Source organism: Meleagris gallopavo, chromosome 7 (assembly GCF_000146605.3).
Source record: "Meleagris gallopavo isolate NT-WF06-2002-E0010 breed Aviagen turkey brand Nicholas breeding stock chromosome 7, Turkey_5.1, whole genome shotgun sequence".
Lineage (NCBI taxonomy): Eukaryota > Metazoa > Chordata > Aves > Galliformes > Phasianidae > Meleagris > Meleagris gallopavo.
This window is the reverse complement of record NC_015017.2, coordinates 25,288,567-25,311,487: the sequence shown is the minus strand read 5'-3', so window position 1 is coordinate 25,311,487 and position 22,921 is coordinate 25,288,567. Positions and strand designations below refer to the sequence as shown.

The following is a 22,921-nucleotide window of genomic DNA, read 5'->3' as shown; positions in this document are numbered from 1 at the left end:
GTCAGACTGCTAAATGTGGATGATTAGAGGCTTATGTTGCTGGAAAACTGCTTGTGCTCATTTGAGCTAATATTCTTTGGTAAATTCAATTTTATTTAAACACTATTTAGAAAAAAACACAACTCCATGCAAGATGTCCTTAAGGGAAAGACTAGCTGTTACTTTATTTTATATGTTACAGTGTCATTATAGCATTAGGCTTCAAGTTGTTGACAGCTTTTGCCCTGTTGGTTACCAAAACGCAATAGAAATGTAACCTGACCATACCAATGACTATGTTAGTTGTTTAGGACCTGATTACTTTCCTTCTACTTCCCCCACAGCTCACCTTACTTCCTTCAATCTGTCTATCTGTTTGTCCTCTGGAGTTCTGTGGTTCCCTCACTTCAGAACAAATCACCATCTGTTGCTTTGATAAGGTGTTTCTCGAGATTGACATTCTCTATATTTACTGAGCATGTCAGGTGTGTTGTATGGAATCACTGTGTTCTCAGAGTGGATTTTCAGAAACATACATGGTAATGTATCCTATCAGAAATGAACTTTATGTTCGTAACTTGTCCAGTCAATTTTGAAAAATGCTTTTCTTGGTCACTTTACTCAACAAAAAGTTGGAACTTTTGAGCAAGAGTTTCAAGGGATAACTCCTGGAATTGGCGCTGCTGTTAGCTACAGAAGTTGCAAATGCAGAGATCTAAGAGCCTGCTTTGCAAGGTTAGTTTGATTTTGTGTGACATAGTGCAGGACTCAGAGGAACTACTATTTTTTCCTGGATAAGCTAGATTTTTACACTTTAAAATTATATTAGAGTTTTGGTTGTTGTTTGTTTTCTATTGGGGAGTATAAGGTATATAGCAGAACAGTCATATCTGAAGTAGTGAGTGTGATGAGATTTCTTAAATGACATTTATGTAGCATAAAATTTGGTGCTATTTTACTAGTGTACGTGCTGTAGAAGTATTTGTAGTGAAGTGGAGGCTTGAAATTTCAGCAGAAGTATCTATTATGTACTAGCAATACTTTGGAGAGAGATACCAGATATTTCTTACGATCTTGAAAGCACGGTATGAAAAATCAGATTTTCCACATTCCCACTCGCAACTTAACTCCAGTGCAAACAGAGGTCTCTTTATTTCATAAGACTTACTTAACACTGGCTCTTCTTCTGAGACTTACTGATATTGGTGTACTGCAGGCCAGGAAAATCAAAGTCACATTGCAAAAATATTCTCCTGAAATAAGTTATTACAATTTAACGCAGTTGTAAAGGATGACTTCTTGGTTAAGGAGCTGGCCTGGGACTTGAGAGTTCAAACTGAGTTCAGTTCAAGGCTGTGATGCTGTAACAACTGTAATGCACACAATCTTCGTGGGTTTCGGTTCCCCACCCAGAAAGTAACACTTGTTACTTCAGGCTGAAGGCTCTTAGCAGTGTATATGTATGTAACGTACGTGTGTATATATGTGTATATATATATATATATATAAATTTTCCTCTGTTCTGATTCTTAGCTGCAACTGTAAATAATTCATCCTCATAAGTTCTTTATGTTTCTCTTCTACAGTCCACATCATGGGGGATGTGAAACTGGTGACATCTACTCGAGTATCCAAAACCTCCCTGACACTCAGCCCCTCGGTTCCTGCTGAAGCACCAGCATTTACTCTTCCTCCTCGGAATATCCGAGTGCAACTGGGAGCCACAGCAAGATTTGAGGGGAAGGTAAGAAACAGAGATGGTGAAACGCTTCTCCATTTTGTTTCTGTCTTTTCCTGAGGCTGCCTAGTAGTCTGCACAGCTAGTGAAATTGCCTCTCCAATATGGAATCTTTATTCAAAAAGACTACACCAGTGTTTCCATTCCTGCAGAGGTAACAGGTCTGTTTCTGAGTAGAGGAGAGTGTTACATAGCTTGATTGTGTGCTGATTGTAACCTAGATAGGTGTACCAGGGACCAAATTAAGTATCAGTGGAAAACAGCCCCAAGAGCTGTCTCCTATGGTGTATTGATCTCCCTGCTTCCCAAAGCTGTTGTTGGCAAAGCTTCATGTGTAACAAAAAACTAATGTTTTACAGTATGTGCTTCCTGCTAATTACACTAGGAATTGATACAGAGAGTTGTGATGTTTTTGTAATTGCGTCATCATCTGCTAATCTGAAAGGAAAAGGAGCATCTTCCTTAACTAAAAAGGATTGAAGGAGTTGGGGTGCATGGATCCCAGGTTCTCTCCTTCCCCTCACAAGGGCATTAAATTGTCCTTACTTGCTGCATCTACATTTTTTTCATTCTTCAGTCCTGCTATGAGCTCTTGTTACGTTTATCCTCTTCTCCCTTAACCCAAATTTTTCTCCTGGAGTCAGTAGTTTTCTGTCTCAGCCCACTCAGCTTCCTCCTGTCCATGCTCTGATTGCATGCTGACAGCTATATCATCAGACTGAATGCGGTTCTGTTCTTTGAAGTGGTGGGATTTCTCTGACAGAGGCAGGAAACTACAACTTCACTGTAACAAAAGCAAGGACTAGAAAGAATTTGGGAAATTTATAACTTCTGAACCTAACATAAACAGAGGGCCAATAGAGGGCATCTGATATTTATCTTATTTATTTATGCAAGAGCAGGCTGGGAACTGGGATTTTTCAACAAGTACTGGATTATATTAGGTTTAAGTTCAAAATGATATTTTTTTCTCAGAGTTATCATCATTTTGAGATGATACTCAGAAAACTTCTCTGTGTGTATGACATATTCCAGCCCCAATGAACATCCCCTTTCTTACCGTTTTTTCATTATTTCACCTTGCTTAGTTGCAAACAGCAGAGAAATGACAACATGCTGCTACTTTATTTATGTGACACTGATGCACGATACTACGCTGTGACTGGTTCTTCCAGACAGAACTGCAAGTGGCAATACCAGTACGTGGAATGAATGTTAAAGCGTGTGATGTTGCTAAATTTTAGCTTTTACATTTCTTATGTTTTCTATTTAAATGCTCAAGTAAAATATTTTCAATTTTGGTGCTATCTGCAGAATGTTATTAGTTAAATTAAAGCAACACTAAAAACTAGTTACCCACAAGTTACTGTGCAATCACTGCTTTGAGGTTTTTTTTTCAGGGTAATCTGTAGCTTGTTTTTTATTTTTCTGTAGCCTGGACAAAATACGCAAATTCAGTACTAACTAAACAAAGATTTAAGTTCCTTGAAGAATTAAGCTTTTATTGAGTTTCTGGATTGAACCTCCCTGATGACAGAAATGTAATTTAGATTTCATTTTGGTATATGAGTATGGTTGAATCCTTTAATCTTCTGTCCCTCAGAGTGCACAGATGATAACACACTGGCTGCGTGCATGTCGGACTGTTGATTTAAACCTTTATAGCTCAAAATGCTTTGTAAGTGCTAGACCTTAAGATCAGAGCTTTGTTGAAATACATGTGGGATCTTCAGTTAGTTTGTGGTGAATAGGCTGCCTCCACAGATTGGCAAACCGGGATGCATAATTATAGCCACTGTCTTTGGCACTTCAGCCTCTTGCCTTGCAGAGTATTGTCTGGTATTTACTTACTGCAGTTTCATTTTGCCTCTATGAGCAGATGCAGCTGAGAAGTAGCAGCATGTGACACAGCCGTAGACATAAAAACAGCCAATATCTATTATTGTGCATTAATTCCAAATTCTCTGGAATCAACTCTTGTCGGAGGCCAAGATACAAACTTGCAATTTGAGGGGGAGGGAGAACAATCTATACTATAATAGTTGGAAGTGGAGTGTAATGTAACACTGCATGTTCTCCTTATTAACATGTGCTGGAAAAATAAGATTCTAATGATCATACTGCCTACTGAAATTCAGTTTACGTGCTCTGTTGTTTATAATGTAATGTACTTGGAGGGCTTGTGTTTAGTTCTGTTGCAACTGTTGGATTCAAATGAATATCTTCCTTGTGCTCCTTGTCTGGTAACATGGACAGGGTTGGGTGAAAATGTGACAGCATAGTTTGGAAGGACGCTGTCACTCACTAGCTGTAGTCCTACGAGATAGCAGCCTCAGTGGTTATATCATTTGGGTCCATGTTTAGCTGTTGTGTACAATGTAACTTCATAGCAACATTCCAAAGATTCAGAAGGACAGAATTTATTACAATTTAGCAATAGAGAGAGCTACTGAACATACTTGAATTCTTCTATCCTGGAAAATAAGCTACAGATGTTATGATGGATTGTTACTGATACTTTGCTTTATCACACAGTATAAATATTGAACTAAGGCTAAACGAAAGTAAAAAGTTTTAAATATGGCTAGACAGGAGATTTTCTTCAAAGAGTTCCTCTGTAGTGGAATCTATCTTTACAGAAAAAAATATTATGAGAATCCAAGACAGGATATAAATCTGATATTGTGATGATCCTGTGCTCTCATTAAGTGGACAAGGGAGAGAGAACCCTAAAGTGAAGATTCTTGCTTTTCTTTCTTACAGACAAATTCTGTGAAATGCCAACTGAAGACCAAAGAGAGAGCAGAAATTGAGAAATAGTCTATAGATGTAGGAAATTGCAGGTGGAAAGGATCTGGAGATAGCATTAATCTCAGTTTTTTTTATGTTTCTCTCATTACCACTCTGTTTTTCTTGCTAAATTCTCAGCAAGTTTAACTATATTTGACTGCAGACTTCAATTTCTCAGTGTGACCTCAGGGCAGAAAGTTAGCTCATCATTTTCAAGTGTGTATGAACATTATTTTGGTCTGGAACTCAAATGGAGGTGTGGAACCACTTATGGTAAGACAAGGTTATCTTCTCCAGGCACTCTTCTAGCCTCTTCTACATGGACATCTAAGTTGCTCACATAATTTTGCTGAACTTAAATAGCAATAGAATGGCTATGCCAAAACATAACATGAGCATTTTTTGCTCTTTGCTGTAACGTCACTGAGTGTCAAGCAGTAAAAAATGGCAAGTCAACCATTACTTTTCAAAAAACTTGTCCCTACCCAGAGTGATATTAACGTCTGTATTTGATTGCTGCTGGCAGTTAACCTGCTTTGTCTGTATGTTTGTATAATTCTTGAGGGTAATATTGATGATCATTAATTTTATAAGCCTAAGAAATACTTGTGCTACAGCTCTGTCTGAGAGGAACAGCCAAATGTGCTACAGATCATGGTCTGACTGCCTAGGGGTCAGGAAAGAATTCAGGTCCTTGGATGCATGGTTGGAAGCAGTGCAGTACGTATTGATTTTTGCTTCATGTGAACCATCATATATGGTCCATTGCCAGAACCAAGATATCAAGCTACTAAATCTAGTCTGCTATTCTAATCTGAAGGGCTGGATTTCATGTAAAAACATTTACTGACAGATGTAGTTCAGAGTTTATGTAGATGTTGTGGCATTTTGGATCAGAGTTTGATACCCACTGAGTAATTATTATCCTGCTCTTCCCATTTTATCCACCTTCAAATAAGGGAACTGGATGGTAAATTTTAAGGCAAGCCAGGTTCACGTCAAATCCTTCCCTTATGTAATATGCTTTCTGATTTTCCTTCTACTATCCTGCTGCAACACTGGATCTGTGTCTGTTTATTCAAATCTCAGTTAAGTCCAGTGATGTGTGTGAACTTGCCAACTTCTGAGTGACTTTTGTTGCTGCTGGTTATACTGGTACCCTGTGAAGCATGGTGCCTGAGCAAATTTGCCAAGATCAGGCAGAGAGAAGCAAGAAGCAATGGGGAGACTGACAATGATTCTGCCACCTGTGCTGGGATCAATCACATTTTTTTAAATAAAATTCTGCTTTTCCTATGTAGGAAAATAAAATAGTCATTAATAGACAACAAGCGCAATGTATTCCAAACCTCTGCAGAAGGCCACATGTGGAGAAGGTTTATAATCAAAGCATGTCATTACTCACTGCTGGTTTTTTTTGAGTTCATACTCACTCTAGCTCTAGACTCCAAGTTAAAAAAAATATTCTGCTTTTGACATGTTATTTGGCTCTGTTCACTCATGGATGCAGTTTGAAGTTTGGAAACCTACAGGGCAAAACCAGACAGCATACGTTTTTACATGTAACATCTGGACTGCCTAGTATCTAAGTGCATGCTGAAACAAATAAGATCTGTGAATTGTGTACAGTTCATGAACAGATGACCAGTCCAGAATAAGGGCTTTGATTGTCCACGTAGGTTGAATTTATTTTAGGAAACTTGATAGGCAGGTTATTGCCTGCCAGTAACAGCTAAATCATTTGATTACATTAGATGGAAGGTTCTCTAATTCTGTATGATACAGGCAGGAATATGACTAGCTATCACAGTGATCAATTTTCCAAAGACTGCTTCTGCTTTTATGTACTGAATGTAGTATTAGAGATAATTCATGGAATCCAGGCCTCCAATCTGCAGTGAATCTACCTCCAACTGATGTGCTGAAGGCCTGCTACAATTCAGGCAGAGTCAGGAGGTCAGAGATGGTCATTCTTCTTGACTGATAAATGAGAGATCTGACATCTGAGCTCTCCTTCTCACATTGAGAATGTGTTGCAGTGATTCTCTAGAAGTGATCTAAGCTCTTACACCTTTCTTCTTCACAGAGCTTATAGCACTATGCATGACTGCATGAGTCTGAGCACCTGGAAATGTTCCATTAAAAAAACAAAAACAAACAAACAAAAAAAAACCAACCAACATTAAAAGCATTTCTTGTTAGGCTTTCTGGTGATGATAATAGCCTTAGTTTCTGTAAATCAGTGTGTTATTGTAAACTTGTGGGCAGACAGAACAAAGTAATACTTGTTCTTCTGAAAATACTTTGCTTAAAGCTGCTACAAATCCCAAGATTCCAAGTCAACTCTGCATGTCTTTATTGCTTTATAGAGATCTTTATAATTCATGTGTAGAATGAGGTGAAATGGAAAAATACATTTTTATCAGTATTTCTGAATTTGCATTGCCTTTCTGTACCTTTTCACTATACTTCAGTAAATGTTACTCTGTGGAATATATTATTCACTATGAGCAGAATAACTGAGCTTAGTAAACTGCCAATTAGAAACTGTGTTGTATGCCCACACTTAGCATATACAGTAACTTTTCGTCTGAAGATGACAACAATTTGCGCATATGGCCCAAAGAAAACAGGACATAAAGAATAACAAATGAATTAGTTCTTGTAGTCACTTGACTGTTGGTGACAGAATTCATCTAGCTCTCTTCTTTCTTGATTCATGATTACTAGCTTATCATGGTAATTTGCCTCTAGCTGTGCAGTAGAATCTCAGATTGTACTGTGTGGCTTAGGAGGCTGCCATTCTTTCCATGTGCCTCATAAAACAAAAGTAACCTTATCATTATGATGAATGTAGTATTTGCTTTGTTTTTGCAGGGCCTTAGAGTATTAGTGTGATGCATTATATTTCATAAGCATGATTTAAAAAAAATTACAAAAGCCTCCTCCTCTTAGTTTTATCTGGCATCTTGTATCTGAAATCTAACCACTTTGTCACGTTCCCATACTCATCAAACAATGAATTAAGAATTTCCATTTCTGAGAACACTCTGGAACAACTTAAATACACTTTAGCTTCATTCTTCTGCTTATACAAGGTTAGTGTTCTTTGATAAAAGAATACCTCAGCAGTTTGACTCTGCAGGTAGACAATTCAATATTTCATAACAAAATGATGTTAAAAGCCAGTGCTCTGGAAGAAGTAGTATGGTGAAATCTTGGGAATACAAATTAAAGTACTAAATGATAATTATCTTTTCTTAATTCATGGTACGACTTAAGCAGCCTAATTCAACTGGAAACTTACTATAGGATTGCTGACAGCAACAGATACATAGGCCAGTTTAGAGCTGGGCCCTTCTCTGATGACATTCATAGCTTAAAACAGCAGAGAAAATAGTTGCTGCTCTCTGTGATGTGTGGAGTACTGAGGCACAGTGAGATTTACTTGTTTGTAGATTACACAGAAGTACATGCCTGGATTCAAAACTGAACTGTGTGTTTCAGAAGTTCATTGCCCATCCAGTTCCTTAGATGTGATCCTGTCCTTCTTGGAGGTAAATTTCTTTTCCAAAATCAGAAGCTATTTAAGGTTTCTAATTAAGTGCACATACCACCAATATCTAGGTGACTGTATTTGGATTAAGAGCATCACTTAATGAAATCAGAATAGCAGAATTAGGTCCTCATTGCCTAGACACAAAAACTAGGTTGTTTTAATGTTATGGTATGCTAGTGGACACAATTGTAGACATGGATTTATCTGCTCTGTGGACTACTACACACAGGTTTAATGGAAAGCATTATGATGGATTTGTTCAAATCTCAACAGGAATGCCAGCGACTGCAGTTAAGTGGGGCTCTATTGAAAGCATATGCAGAGTAAGCACTTTTTTTCACAACTTAAACAAATATAGCTTTTTTTTGAGTGCACGTGTATGTGCCTCTTACCAAGATCACAGAAATTTTAGTTTTGAGAGAAAACATTAAAAAGCAGAGGCAAGCCCTCAAAATTTCTCTTGAACTCAGCAGGTCTATAATTATTTATCCTGAACTGTTGAGCTAGAAATTCATAGCCGCTTTGGTTTAGGTTTGGTATTTCTTTTAGTTTTTTGAAGGTTTTTTGAAGATCTCTCTTACACAGTTGAACCTCAACCATTGACTGTTATTATATACGCTTTAGTTTGTATGTTGTGCTGCATGAGTTATCTCTGCTAAACTGTGATTAAGATGTGCATACGCTACACTTGGAAAGATTAGGTTTTGTAGATGTTCGCTGCTAGTTACTAAGGAGCACTTTGCCATGGACTTCTGTATGGATGTCTTCATTACTTAATGCATAGCATTAAGTGTCTTGTAACAGAATAAACACTACAAAGATAAATGCTAGATGTCTATGTTATCTAAAGTATTCAGATCTTAACAATCCAAACTTGCATTTTATATCAATTTGTCATCGCATCAGTTCTACTTTTTAATGAAGTGTAAAACAAATGACATTTCATGCCCAATCTGGTTGTCAGCTCTGCAAAGTAGTATTAACAATGAAGCCGTATATATAACTGAGTAGAATATTTATAGCCTCTCCAAACCACTGCCTCTGCCAGCAGCATTCATCGCTATCAGCAAACAGATTTTAAGTGAACATGCAACTGTGCAGTCAACTCAGCAACAAAGCCCAGTTTTAGCATTTCCTGTGGCTACTGACATGCTGCTAAATGGCAAGAAATAAATCTTGCATGGCTGGAAATTGATATATTAGGGACATGTTTATTCAGAGGCAAAACTTTTAGCCAGCACACCACACTACAGATGTGGATTACTGCCGTTAGTTACGAACTTCAGAGCACCAAACGTTTTTGCAATAGCTGTGTGTTTTGGGTTCAGTGAGCACTTTTTTCTTTATGTTTCTTCTTATTAATTTTCCACAGTAGATCACAACGTGTATGCTCATGTAAATCTATATAGATTCAATGCTTGCAGATTGCATCATGTATTGATATTGCTCACGGGGGAAGACCATCTAAAAGCTAGGAAAGTAGGAAGATACACTGGCTATCTTGGTCAGTGGCATAGCTCCCACGAGAGGGCTAGGCTGCCTCTATTTCACAATGCATAGAATTAGTTCACATCATAAGATTGAAACATATTGGTAAGAAAAAAAAACAATCTTTCAGAAATAATAATAATCAATGGAAAAAATAGTTTTGCATGTGTTATTACAGTGAATGAAGAATGTTGCCTTGAGGAAAGGCAAAAATGTTCTCTGCTTCTTGCTTTAAAAAAAAATGGCTGCCACGTCAAAACCCAAATATTATTGTCGAGTGGGTCATTGTTCTCTGCAAATAAATAATGCAGTTTAGTTTTTGTTTTGTTGTTTTGTTTTGGTTTTGTGTGTGATATAACCTGAGTTTTTTGACCAGATCATGTTACACACACAAGCTGTGGCTTGGAGTAGCTGGATTCTGTGATCAGCGAGATAAAACAGCTTAATATTTGCAGTTTTCCTTCAAAGTGGAGACTTTTGCATATGGCAGAGTAAAATTTCATACTGTTTGTGTCAGAGGGCTTCCCAGTGGATGCGCTCCATCTAAGCAATCTTTGTCTGAATTTTTGAATAGTTACCGAGTGAAGAATTCATAATTGAAAGTAAAGAAGTTTATCAGATGTTATAAAGGCTGAAGTTTTTCTGATGTGAAGATGGGAGATAGTTTTCCAACACTTTTTTTTTTTTCTTGTTAAAATTCTCTCTTTGAGCCTTTATTCTGATTCTGCAAATGCAGTAAGTCAGGCTGTGCTTTTAAAGTGGAAATGGATGAACTGCTCCTGTTCTGATAGTGCTCACAGCATAGCGAAGTTCTGCTGTTTCCTGAAGCAGAGGTTGCTACTGCTTAGAAATTTACTCTGGCCCTATTGGGAAACTTCTGAAATGCTTCTAAACTTGTTGATGTGGACTTATGTCATCTGCCTCATTTAGTAATACTTGATAGATATCTTGATTCAGAATCACCAAAAATGGGGAGGAAGAGAAGGATAGGGAACAAGAGCATGCTTTAGGAACATACTGGGTATGTGGAACAATTAGCACAAGCTTATTTCCATTCTGCAAACACTGTGGTTTCCCTTTGAACTTATTTACGCACTTATTGCATAATCCTAAATGACCCATAACCAGGCACACAGATCAGCCATTTCTTTGCATTTGGGGCATTTCAAACTATTCAGCACCTCTTAAACTTGTAAACATTTTGCAAGGCCTTGACACCAGTTCATCTGTGAGAAGAAAGCTTCCTCTTAGCATTTATTTTTGTCTTTAAGGAGAGACTCAGAAGCAGAGAAAGCTTTCATTAAAATTTATAAGAATTTGACCCAAAGAAGGATGTAAAGTTTATCTTCCCTATTTTGTGCTTTGAATTCTTTTTTGACCCATTCTGCAGACTATTCTGTTCAGCAGAGCTACATGGAAGTATTGAAGTTACTGAGAGCCGACCAAATCACGTCTTCCTATGTTGCTTCCATTCTCCTGTGGTGTTGAGTTAATTTTCTCTTATTTGTAACATTCTTTTGCATGTTTCTCATTTTGCTGCATAAACCTTTCCTGCAAAGACCTGTGTATATGCTCTTTACTCAATACTGTGAACTTTGATACCTCTACACCAACACATTAATGGAGGTTGATGGGCTCCTCTCATTATTGGAAGATCATATGCCCTCCTGCAAATTCAGTAGTTCTATTAATTGCTGAAATATCAATTTTGTTAGTAAGGAGAAAACAAGGTTTGATTTGATGTAATGTTATTTAATACAGAAAGCTTCTAGTGTGAGTTTGGCAAAGTCTGTGAGTGTCTCCCCGTCTCAGATTCTCAGCTACAAAGTTAGAGGAACACTTTCCTACGCAACAGCCATGTATTTTGGAACTGACGTTGTCTTCAGTTTGTTGTATGTAACTCAGTACGTAACACACCGCACCCTCCTTGTGATGAAGTATCAGAATTTCACCCCTTGTTAGCTTTGTGTGCTACTCCAACAAGATGTACAACTGTAAGAAATTAGGAGGGACTCGGGATGGTATGTGGTGTGTAAGTGGGTGGTGATGATGGAAATAGCCTATGCTTTCCTCTTGTCTTTATCAAATCTTTGTGACATTTGACTACATTGGAATTGTCAACCCCTTTTTTTTTCAGGGGAAAATTCGGACAGTGTCTAAAGACAGATATGAAAAGGGACAGATATTTACTCTGCTTATAATTGCATATTAAGTTCAGAAATCTTGCATTTACAGACAAAAAGTTCCAGGGGAACTATATGGGCGTTTGGCATAAAATTCTCTTCATGCTTTTAATAGCTATAGATCATGGCTAACTGGCTGTCTACAACATGGGGAAGTAGAAAGGCAGATGTTGCTTATGGTAAAATGATTAATTATTAAAGCTTCATTAATATAGCACTGTCAGTCTGGAATTGCAACACCTGAGTTAAATTGCCCCCTACTCGTGTAACAGAGGTTTACAGTCTCAAGACCACTAAATTGACATAATAGATACATGTATATAGAACAAATGTCATCTTTGAGACTGAATGGCTTCCACTCATGTCTACTTATCAAAAAGTGCAGAGGCCACCTTCATAGTGTTCCCTACTTCATCACAGTAATATTTTGGGTTATCTGGGGACTGCATAAAGAGCCCTTTAACACTGATACTTTAAACTCAGTAAAATTAGACTCACTTTTTAAATGAATTAAAAGTTAATTTAAGAAAAGCACCTATGCATGTGGTTAATTTCAAAAGATGTAAGTAAGGCTTATGCATATATTTAAGTACTGGGACTGATGTCCAAACTTGGAAATTAAATAAACTCAAAGCAGTTTCACACCAGTGCAGATCTGAAATTCCTCTTGGAGTTTTTCAGAAAAAAATCAGCACAGATAGACTTGTTATGTTACCTGGGAAAGAAATACACCTTGAGTACTTCACCCACTCTGAGAACTCATCATACTGAATTACACAAAACAAAAATGGTTAAATGTAGAAGACTGAAGGCAATACTATCTGCAGCTGCTGTCTGCATTTCAGTTAGCAGACCATGTCTTCTATGCATAGCTCATAAATTCTTCCCCTGATGGAAGTGCCATGAATGCTGATTCCCCTGAAGATCTGTGCCTGGTGTGCGGTGTTCAACGCCTTTATAATCTGCAAAAAGAGGTTGAATGGTGAGATGACAAAGATTGCAGATAATTTAGAACTACTGAAGATAGTCAAAAGGAAAATTGGTGGGAAGATATCTGCAAAAGAATTTATTCTGCCTAGACTATAAAACACGAATGCCACTTGGCACTGATGGATACAAAACAGTAAAATAATACATGCGTAGTTCAATTTTTATTAGTTATTACCCCTGGAAAGAAAGATCTTATCCTGAACAACTTTCTTGAATAATCAGGTCAAGGTGGTGAAAATAACAAATTCTGTTTTAAGATGGATCTTCTTTGTGGATCTTCATTCTTACTGAGACAATTAGAAATTGAGGGCTGTGCCAGTAGTTCCTTAGACCTGGATAGAAATGTTTCCCCTAATTATATAAGTTGTATGTTTGTAATGTCAACAAATTTGTTTATGATCTGAACTGAACTGAAAACATGCTTCCAGCCTCTACATCAATCCAAATACAGCATTATAGGTCTAATGAAGCAAGACCTGATTTCAACAGAAATTAATCAAAAGTTTTCATAAAAAAAAATTTTGTGCAAGTTAAGCATTTTCCTACAGAGTTCTAGATGGTCAGTATTGGTGTCAGGGATGTAATAAGCACAGAAGCATGGCAGAAAGTTACTCTTCCATGTGATCAAATCATTACATGCTTTCTAGGATGGATGAATGGACTCTTTGCCAAGGTGCTGCTGAAACCCTTGCAGATTGCCAGATAGTAAAATGGAATTCTAAGGAAGGATCTCTTGCACAAAAATTGAGAAAGAATCTCTGAACTCTTTACTCTCCCCTAGCTTCTGTCTTATCTGAATTCTGTGACTGTGCTCTGTGATCTACAGGTTAGATGCAGGGTTCGTAATCAGAACACTGCACATAGACATAGGTCTATGATATTGTGGAGGTTTTAGTGAACTTCTAGAAGGAGTTGGTGCAGCAGTTAAAAGGAACTAGAAGCATTCAGCACTTTTTAAGTCAATGTTTTAAGTCAATAAAACATAAAAGCTACACATTACCTAGTATCCACAGTTTTTTCTAGGATTATGTAGAAGTAAGCATGACATGGCACACCAACCATTACATTGCCAAAGCAATGATTTTAAAGGAACAGCTTTTAAATAAGTAGGAAGAGAGTTACTAAATCTCTTTTTACTTCTGGGCCTCCTTATCTTCCTCAGATAATATCTCCTGATTTCTCATCAGGGCAAAAGGGACAATGGCAAAGCTTGCAGTCTTACTGATGCTCCAGTAGTATATTATCTTTTCACTCAAGGCTGATAGAATGAGTTTTCCTTTACTCACAAAGATAGCGTTAGCAATATCAAGGAGACCAGTTGTACAGAGGTTTTCTTTTCATGGCCTTGAAGTGGAATCAAGCAAAATGCATATGGTTTGAAGTTTGAGAAAGGAGTTTAATGTAACTATGCATGGTCTGATATTGCCTAAAACCAGAATGCAATGAGTGCTAGGGATAGGTGCCAGCAGAATGAGTTGTCACATTTGATGGTACTTATCAGATGTTTTATTCTTTCTATTTTTGATTCATTTTTATTAGTCATAGTACTAGGATTGGTTTTGCTGCTTTTTTTTTTTTTTCTTCTGTTTTTTGCAAGACAACAGTTTGTTTGAATGCTCGCATTGTCATTTTTCTCTCCTTGCTTCACACCATTTGGGAGAAGAACCAGAGAATTACACACACCAGTTGTGAAGACTGATGTCTTCAGAATAGTGTTCCAGTAAAGGTTATGGCCAAAGGACTAATTTATGAGGACTGTATGCATATAGAACGAGAAAACTAAACACCAGATGTAGCGTACCAGAGTTCAGCACTTGAAAAAACCATACACAAAGTTTACAGAAAGAGTATTATTATTTCTTATGGGTTCTACGGATAGTGCTTTGAAGTGAGCTATGTTTAGTCTTAGTGATGTATTTCAGTTTTGCTTTTAATGAGGCAATTGTAGATTCTAGACTGCTCATTTGAGGAGATAAGAGATAGCTACAAAACAAATATCTTACTAAATTCCCAAATATTCAGTATTTTCATATTTAATCTTGCCAGGCAGGTTCTCTGTTTTAGAACAAAGTGTTTTTTTTTGTTGTTGTTTTTTTTTTGTTTGTTTGTTTTTTAAATGGATAAACTATCTTCAGATAGAGTTTGTGTGTGTTTAATCTCTCAGAAAGAACTTGACAGTGTATCATATCCACTTTCCTTTATCAAGAACATCTGCTTCTCATTTGTTAAAGCAAACTGCAGTTAGAACCTGGCAGAAGTACTTTTATAAGACCTGCAAAAAAGCTACACTGGCCAGAACCATATTTTTCACCTGCACTAACCAAAATAATAACAAAAATATATCACCTTGTATGGGTCACATTCACTGCAATCTCCACTGATTTGTAGTACTTTTCTCCTAGAATTGACATTAATATTTCACATGAGTATAAACTCATACAACTCATACAAAAATAGCTTTTTTTCTTATTGCAGAGCAAGCTGGACAGAGCATTTACTACTGTAGCATCCTCTGCTCTCAAGTACTCAATTCAGTTCACAAGTCTTTTGATCAAGGTCCAGAAATATTTGGCTCTTGCTGAAGGTAGAGGACACTGGCTAGAGCCTAATGACTCTGGGAAGCACACTTTTTTGGGGGAAAGATTTAGGATGTCTTTTGTGGGATAAGCCACATCCACAGAACGACTGTTGCTGCCTAGATTGAAACCCTTGGGGCTGAAGGAGGGCCCTGGATTGCCTTTAACTGTATGACTTTCAGACGAGACCATCTACTATATAGCTTGCAATAAAGGGAATAATTTTCATTTTCTGGTACCTAAACATTAGCAGAAGAGGTATGCAATACAGTCTGTATCTGTATTTCAAGTGTCAGTGCTAGAAATTGTTTATTGCATTATTTGAAGGGAAATTACTTGAATATAATTACTTTTACAGAATTTGTCATGCTGCTTAATCACATTTCTTCTCCTGTTTTCTTGATACAGTACGATGGATTTAAGGTTTGCAAAGGTACAAGTGCATTATTCCCAGCTTATAATGGCTGTTTGCCAGACCTTCTCTTCTGTGTCAAGCTTTTGCTTGCAGGCTGCAGAATAAAGGTCAAAGTTGGTCAGATATTCTAAATGGTTTTTTGCATCTCACTCTCGAGTCTCCTCCTGCTGTGATGTCTAATGCTCTCTCCAAAGCACACTCGTTTGGAAAAGGTCAATTGTAACTGGAGGCAAGCATAAGTGAGGCAATCTTCTTTTTATCCCTTAGTAAGTTCTGATCTCGGTGGGTCTTTTCTTGAGCTGTAGTTTCTAGAAAAAAAAAAGGTTTACATTTGAAGGCAGGTATAGGACAGAGGATAGGCTGCAAACCCTTTTCAAAAAGTTACTTCACTCTGTTGCATTCTTTAATGTTAAGACAAGATAAGGCAGCCAAATAAGCAAGAAAACTTCTGTTCCTCTAAAGAAGTTCACTCCTGTTAAAGTGAACATCATCTACCGACCCACTGGCCACTTTCTCTTAGTGTTCTTTGACCAAAGTTGTTTGTGGAAATCTTTTTTTTTTCATGTAGGAGGAATGAATTGATCAGTAGAAAGACCCAGAAAGCCAGATGAAATGAGTTAAAACATGGTAAACATGATGGCTCAAAGTTGATACCAATATAAACACAGAAAGAAGGAATTTAGCTTAACTTGATTACACTTCAACCATTTGTTGTGAATTCAATTAGAATTTAATATACATGATCTTATAGGCATGGTTTCTTTCAGCCCTGTTTCTCACTAGTGTTCAATTAATTCATTTTTCCTCGAGGCAGAGTCAACTTCACACCCCCCATTCCTGATAGATGTTTTTCAAACTGCCATATGGACTCACAGTGATGACAGCCTTTCAGTGGTAAAAGCACATTTGTGTCTTTCAAAGATAAATTCAAAATCAATCGCTCTTTAGATGAACTGAAATCACCCAAATACAACCAATCTTCTTATTCAGTGATTTAATAGTTTACTTACCGTGATTTTAATTTTGGATTTTGTGGAAGTAATGGGCAAAGGCAGGCTATAGATAAAGCAGCAGAACTGAACACTGTGTGCTGACAGATTCTGGATGTTTTAAAATTCTGATTTCATGGGGGAACAATGGCCTTCTGAGAAGACTTTTAGTGGTTAGTGGAATTCATACTGCAGCATATGAAGTCATCTTTATGAGAGGAGTTATTTTGAATAGCAATTTCATGACAGTTGTATCACTGCCAGTTTTTCTTGGTACAGCTTTTGATGTGCCTGTCTATACATGATGTAATTAGGGACAATTTCTTCCTGCTCTTTTTGTTTGTGTGTTGCTGTAACCTTGAGTAGAAACAAATGACATTTATCAAGCCCTTAACATCAAGAACGGAATGCTTCAGCCAGTATAATGAATGATATACTTGAATATGCCATGTACAGTTTGCCAACATTTCCAAGAAACTTAAGGTGCTATAGTCAAAGGGAGTAACAACAATGTTATGCAGCCCGTCAATAGTTCACAGCTGCTTGTGCTTTGGATTTTTGCTATTTGTGGCTGATTCTTTTTGCAGATTCTGGATTTGCATTCATTGTTAATCTCTCTGAAAGCAGTGACAGTTATCACAAAGTAGGATATGAATGGGAGTTAAAAGCATGATCCAAAAGAGCTCATCAGATTACCCAAAGCTGCTACAGTTAAATAGGCAAACCTATGCCTTTTGGAATTGATATATAAGCAGCTGTTTTACGGAGCATAGATGCAAGGCCAAGTTTTAGAAAAAGCTTTCCTTTACTTTGGAACAGACAGGGAAACACCTCCCCTATGCGGACAGGCTGAATGTGCTGGGGCTGTTCAGCCTGGAGAAGAGGGACTCCAGGAAGATCTGATGGAGGACTTTCAGTATTTTAAAGGAGATGATAAGAAAGAAGGGGACAGACTCTTTAGCAGGTGCTACTGTGACAGGACAAGGGGAAATGGTTTCAAACTAGAAGAGGGGAGATTCTGGATATAAGGAAGAAGTTTTTTACAATAAGGGTGGTGAGGCACTGGCACAGGTTGACCAAAGAAGTGGTGGATGCCCTGTACTTGGGGACATCCAAGGTCAGGCTGGATGGGGCTCTGAGCACCTGATCAAGCCGTGGGTGTTCATATTCTTTGCAGTGGAGTTGGATCAGATGGCCTTCACAGGTCCCTTCATCTCAATCAATCATATGATTCTTTGATTTAAAAGGGTTTCTGAATATCTTTGGCCTTAGATGTCACTGAATGCCTTTAGGTTTGTGACAACAGTGACTAATTTTCAGCAGAAGATTTTTGAATAATTTTGTCCTTTAGTGAATAGCTTCAATAGACTTGTTGGACAACTTCTCCTTGTTTCTTTTCTTTGGGAACACCATTCCTTTTCATTAGCATTTCCCCAAACCTTGCTGCAGAGCTGAATCTTAACTTTTGAAGTTTCACAGGCAACAGCTTCTTTCTCAGCTCTATTCACTTACCATGTTGATGTGTGAAGCAGGAGATTTGTTTTACCTTGACTTATCTAGTCCACTTCTCCAAGACTGTGAACAATTGATGAGTCCCAACGAAAACTCAGATCTCACAGTGTATATACTCCTTGCAGTCAATTTTCCACTTGTTAGTGTTGTTTAGCAGGTAAAGAAAAGCCACAGCCTCAATGGGACTGGCAGTGCTCAGACAGGCCATGCTGTAAATAAAGGTTATAGCCTTCTGCTGCTGGGCATTAAATAAGCAGATAAATTTCTCTTCACTGTGGATTTATTCAAGGCAGATGTTTTTAGTGAGTTCTGGAGAGGCTGGGGAGGAATATAAAACCTGCTGCAGTTCTGGAACTGATCCATTAGAATAAAAACCTAGTAACCAGTGGTATATTTAAGGATCCCTGACACTTTTATGGCAAGACTAGGTATTTCAGAGAGGGCTGGCTCAGTTTGAAACACATTCCAAACCAAAACCTGAAATAAATTCTTGCAACAGAGCAATTCACAAAACTCCTACTTGCCCCTTATTTCAATTTTGACTAAAATGAAACAAACAAAACAAAATCAACCAAGATTGGGAATGGAATGATGCAACTTTCTGAAAGGAAATGGTGTGCTGATTGCCTAGACAAATAGAAAATTGTTTCTATTTTTCTGGGTGGCATTTCCTCAGCATAGAATTGTGGATAAACAAATAATACAGGTATAACAAGTATGAAATAGACACACATGGAAGAAATGGAAAAATACTTAATGTATGCTTAGCTATTTAATACTGGAAAAGCATGTATAATTGTCTACCTGAATTTGAGGGGCTGGGTAAGAATGGCTTCATGTGGTCCAAGAAGGAATTAAGAATATGACAAAAGAATAAGGAAAATAAAAGTAAGATGATTCCTACTGCTACAACCCCAGTAGTTCTCTTGGAAGTATTCAAAGGCTTATTTGAAGCTTAATGGAACAATACATTTTAAAAAACACCACAAAGAATGATTGAAAATTTGATGTTTTGTAAAGTATAAATGACGGGTAGAAACTCCCTCCTAAGACATTCTCTGGTTTTGGATAAGTCACTTAATCCAAAATGAGAAGATAGGCAGAAGGGCATTGACAATACTATGATAAGAAATGGTTTTGTGGTACAAATCACATTTTTTACCAGTGAGCACATCATCAACTCTCAAGAACTACACCATCAAAAAACAAACAAACAAAAAATTGACGTTCCACTAACTTCTTTTTGTGAAAATTAGACATACTGAGAAAGACCTCCATCCTGAGAGCCTGCCCTCTCATTAAGCGTTAAACCAATTCTGGAGTAGTGGTAGGGGGCACAGCTGAGTAGGAACTGCTGTTTTTTGGAAAGCAGAAAAAAACATGGCCACAAAGAGCTTTTCAAGATGCTAGGGTAGTTGATCCACAATGCATTCAGCATAGAACATGGCTCTTGCTGAGGTAAAAAAAGACTTGGAGAGAACTTAAGAAGTGGAAAATTTATTCAGCAGATTCATTAATGTTCTCTCTCCATATCTTAAGAAATGTCAGGAAGAAGTGGCCACAGCATCACTGGCAACATTAATTTTTCTGAACCGATATCTAAGGAATTAAAGGAAAGAGACAAATTTCTGACAACTATAGCTTAAGCTCAGACAGATGAGAAGCCCAGACGTAGTAAGGTGGAAAGGAAAGGTTTTGAAGGAAAAGAACCTAAGAATGGGTAAGGCTGTTTGGCTAAGAATTGTAATCTGGAGAATAAGTATGCAGTCAGAGGAAAGCAGAGCTGAATAAGTGATTTGAAGGTGAGAGGAGTCTGCAAGGAGGAATTTGGACAAGGCACAATCAAGTTATCTTCAAATCAAGACAGATAATCAATATTTTGCCCACCTGGAATTTGAAGGGACTTCCTGTTCAGTTGCCAGGGTTTTACAATATAGTTCAATATGCAGTATTGCCACTTGCCTAGTGAGCAAACTCAGACCTGATGATTGCTTACCCGAGTTCACCTTGATCCACTCAGTTATTTCATGCCATTTAGGCAAAGGATCAAAGAGTCAGAAGATGGCATGCTAACATATCAGAGTAGGGGAATAGGAAAGAAGTGGGGAAAACTGTAATCAGAGGTTGTTATGACAACAGGGAAGTGTGCTAGCAGTTAACACATACTAAACCAACCTTCAAAGCGGATGGCACATCTCATAAAACAGAGGAAGAAACTTTGCCTGAGGAGATAATTCATTGATGGAAACTGGTATATGTCTGGTTTTTCCATCCTTTCATGAAAAAGACAGATTCTCGGCAGGTTTCAGCAGCCTAACTGAAATCAATAACTCAGTTCTCAGTTACTCAGAATCTGTCTGCAAATCTGAAGGTATCGCTAATGCCGTAGCAGGCAAGGATATATTAATATGGTTGCTGTATAATGAGCATAGGGTTGCTTTGTTTTCTTGAAATCTGTTCTTTGGGCAACCAGTAGACCACAAAGCTCCTTAAGTATAGCAGCATGTTTTTGTGAACATATCTAGGTCTTTATTGTTCACCTGCCACCACCACATGAGAATTACCCTTAATGACGCTATCTCAAATGGCAACCCCTTGTCTTCTGTTTTTAAAGACAGCTTCTGCTTTTTCAAGACAGAAAGTGGCATGTACCTGTACCTCTTGCCTGTAAATTGGCTGGAGCCACTACATCTCAGCACGTATGAAAACTAGATAGCTCCATACAGATTTACAATATAAGCCTAATCCTTAGCAGCCATGCTAGAAGTGTTTGTATACATACCTTGCAGTCTTGAATATTTAGAGATATACAATAGCACTTCTGCCCTTTGACTCTCTGAACAATGAAAACACATGCACCAGGATTTTTCATAAGCTTCTGCAGGCAAACCATTCTAGTGGGAAACTTTTGCATAGGCATCTATCTGTTTCTCTAGTCTTATGATTTTAACAGTTTGACTTAGCCAAAAGTTTCTTCATTTCATTATGTTCTGCCATTTGGCTTGTGAGGAGCATGTGTTTAACAGCTCCTGTGTCAAGAACTTTCCACTGTATTGCTAAATGTCCAACATTTCTTCCTAATACCATCATCTGTTTGCCTTCATTCTCCACTCTTTCTCACATCGTTCCAGGTCAGAGGCTACCCTGAGCCACAGATCACATGGTACAGAAATGGACATCCTCTCCCAGAAGGAGACCATTATGTTGTGGACCACAGCATTCGGGGGATATTCAGCTTGGTAGTCAAAGGTGTGCAGGAAGGTGATAGTGGTAAATACACCTGTGAGGCTGCAAATGATGGTGGGGTTCGTCAAGTGACTGTGGAATTGACTGTGGAAGGTAAGACAATACTTTAACTGCCACTGTGATAATAATAGAGTTTAACTAAATGAATAGGTTTTGTTAAAACACCCATCCAGTTAAGATCATAACAGTACATACAGTTTTCTCATTGCTGCGAGAGTAGCACTCTTCTCTGGTAGAGGAGAAATCCCTTTTTCATAGCTGTAAGTCTAACAAGGGTTCAGGGTGTGGGGCATCTAAATTTTAATATTTCCATTTCTGGATGCTAGATTTAATGCCTTCTTTCCCCCAAACCTTATGATCAATTAACTATGAATGGGATATTAATTTAGGTCATTCATAGAAATCTCATTTAAATCCAATCTAATATTTTGAAAAATTATGCAAAGACTTCAATTAAATTGATGAAACTTTTAGGATCTGTGATATGGTTATGTACTATAGCATATTGTATGGCTAAATGTTAATATACATTCCAGTGAGGAAACACATGGTTACTAAGAATGACATTTATGTATTTTTTTTCTGTACTTTGTTGAAGTCCAGTTCTACAAATTAAGATTTAATATTTGACACAGTGCTGCCTATTAGAAACACAAGAAGCAGATGAAGGCACTTACTTTTGCCACAGATATTCATATTTACTGTGAGCAAATTACAGATTGCCTGAGAAAAACATTTGCTAACAGAATGTGGGTTTTTAGGTTTTTTGTTTGGTTCGTTTTTGTTTGTTTGTTTGTTTGTTTTGTTTCTTTTTCTGGTAGATATTGTTAAAACAGAAATTTTATCCCAACAGAGTATTAGAAATAATCTAATAGCTATAAAGGACATCTTCCTTTGGAAGTTTGGCCACCATTTTGAGGCAGCCTGAAAGTTGTTTCAGAGGCTTTCCTAAAAGAAACAGACAACTTCTACCAGACTTCATTTTTCCTCTACAAGAGGAGGACTGCTTAGTTTACATGTTCAGCTTATGAGGTTCAAGGCTTGAACAATTTTTCTTACTCCAAGCTACATTCTTTCTGTTCCTCCTTTCCTAGTCCAAGTGTTATAGTGGTATTGACAACCTTTCTACTCCTACATCTGAACTACTTGTTATTTTAACTGTTGAGTACTATTTCCTTCCTGGCTTTGTTTATGGACAGGTCTGCTTTGCAGGGAGGTTGGACTCGATGATCTCTAGAAGTCCCTCCCAGCACCTACAAGAGACCCTACAGCTCTGTGATTCTGTGATTCTTACTCAGGCTTTACAATGATCCAATACTCTTTTGCATCTCTTTTGGAGGTTATCCATACTGTTGGCTGATTGCTCAAGTTCACATGGCAGAGGAGTCATCTTTGCCTGCAAAGTTAACATTTTCTCTTGCGCAGTAAGAGCTATGGGGATCTTGGAGCTTCACAG

At 37.7% G+C, this 22,921-nt stretch overlaps 1 protein-coding gene across 1 annotated transcript in view; it reads left to right on the top strand.

Moving 5' to 3' along the window:
- Positions 1–1,562: 1,562 nt before the first annotated feature.
- Positions 1,563–22,921, top strand: part of MYLK (myosin light chain kinase) — a 125,019-nt gene continuing 103,660 nt past the window's right edge. The window contains exons 1-2 of the mRNA XM_003207685.4: positions 1,563–1,723; positions 21,351–21,558. Coding sequence (XP_003207733.1) covers positions 1,574–1,723; positions 21,351–21,558 — 358 coding nt within the window. The 5' untranslated portion in view covers positions 1,563–1,573. The remainder of the gene's footprint in view (positions 1,724–21,350; positions 21,559–22,921) is intronic.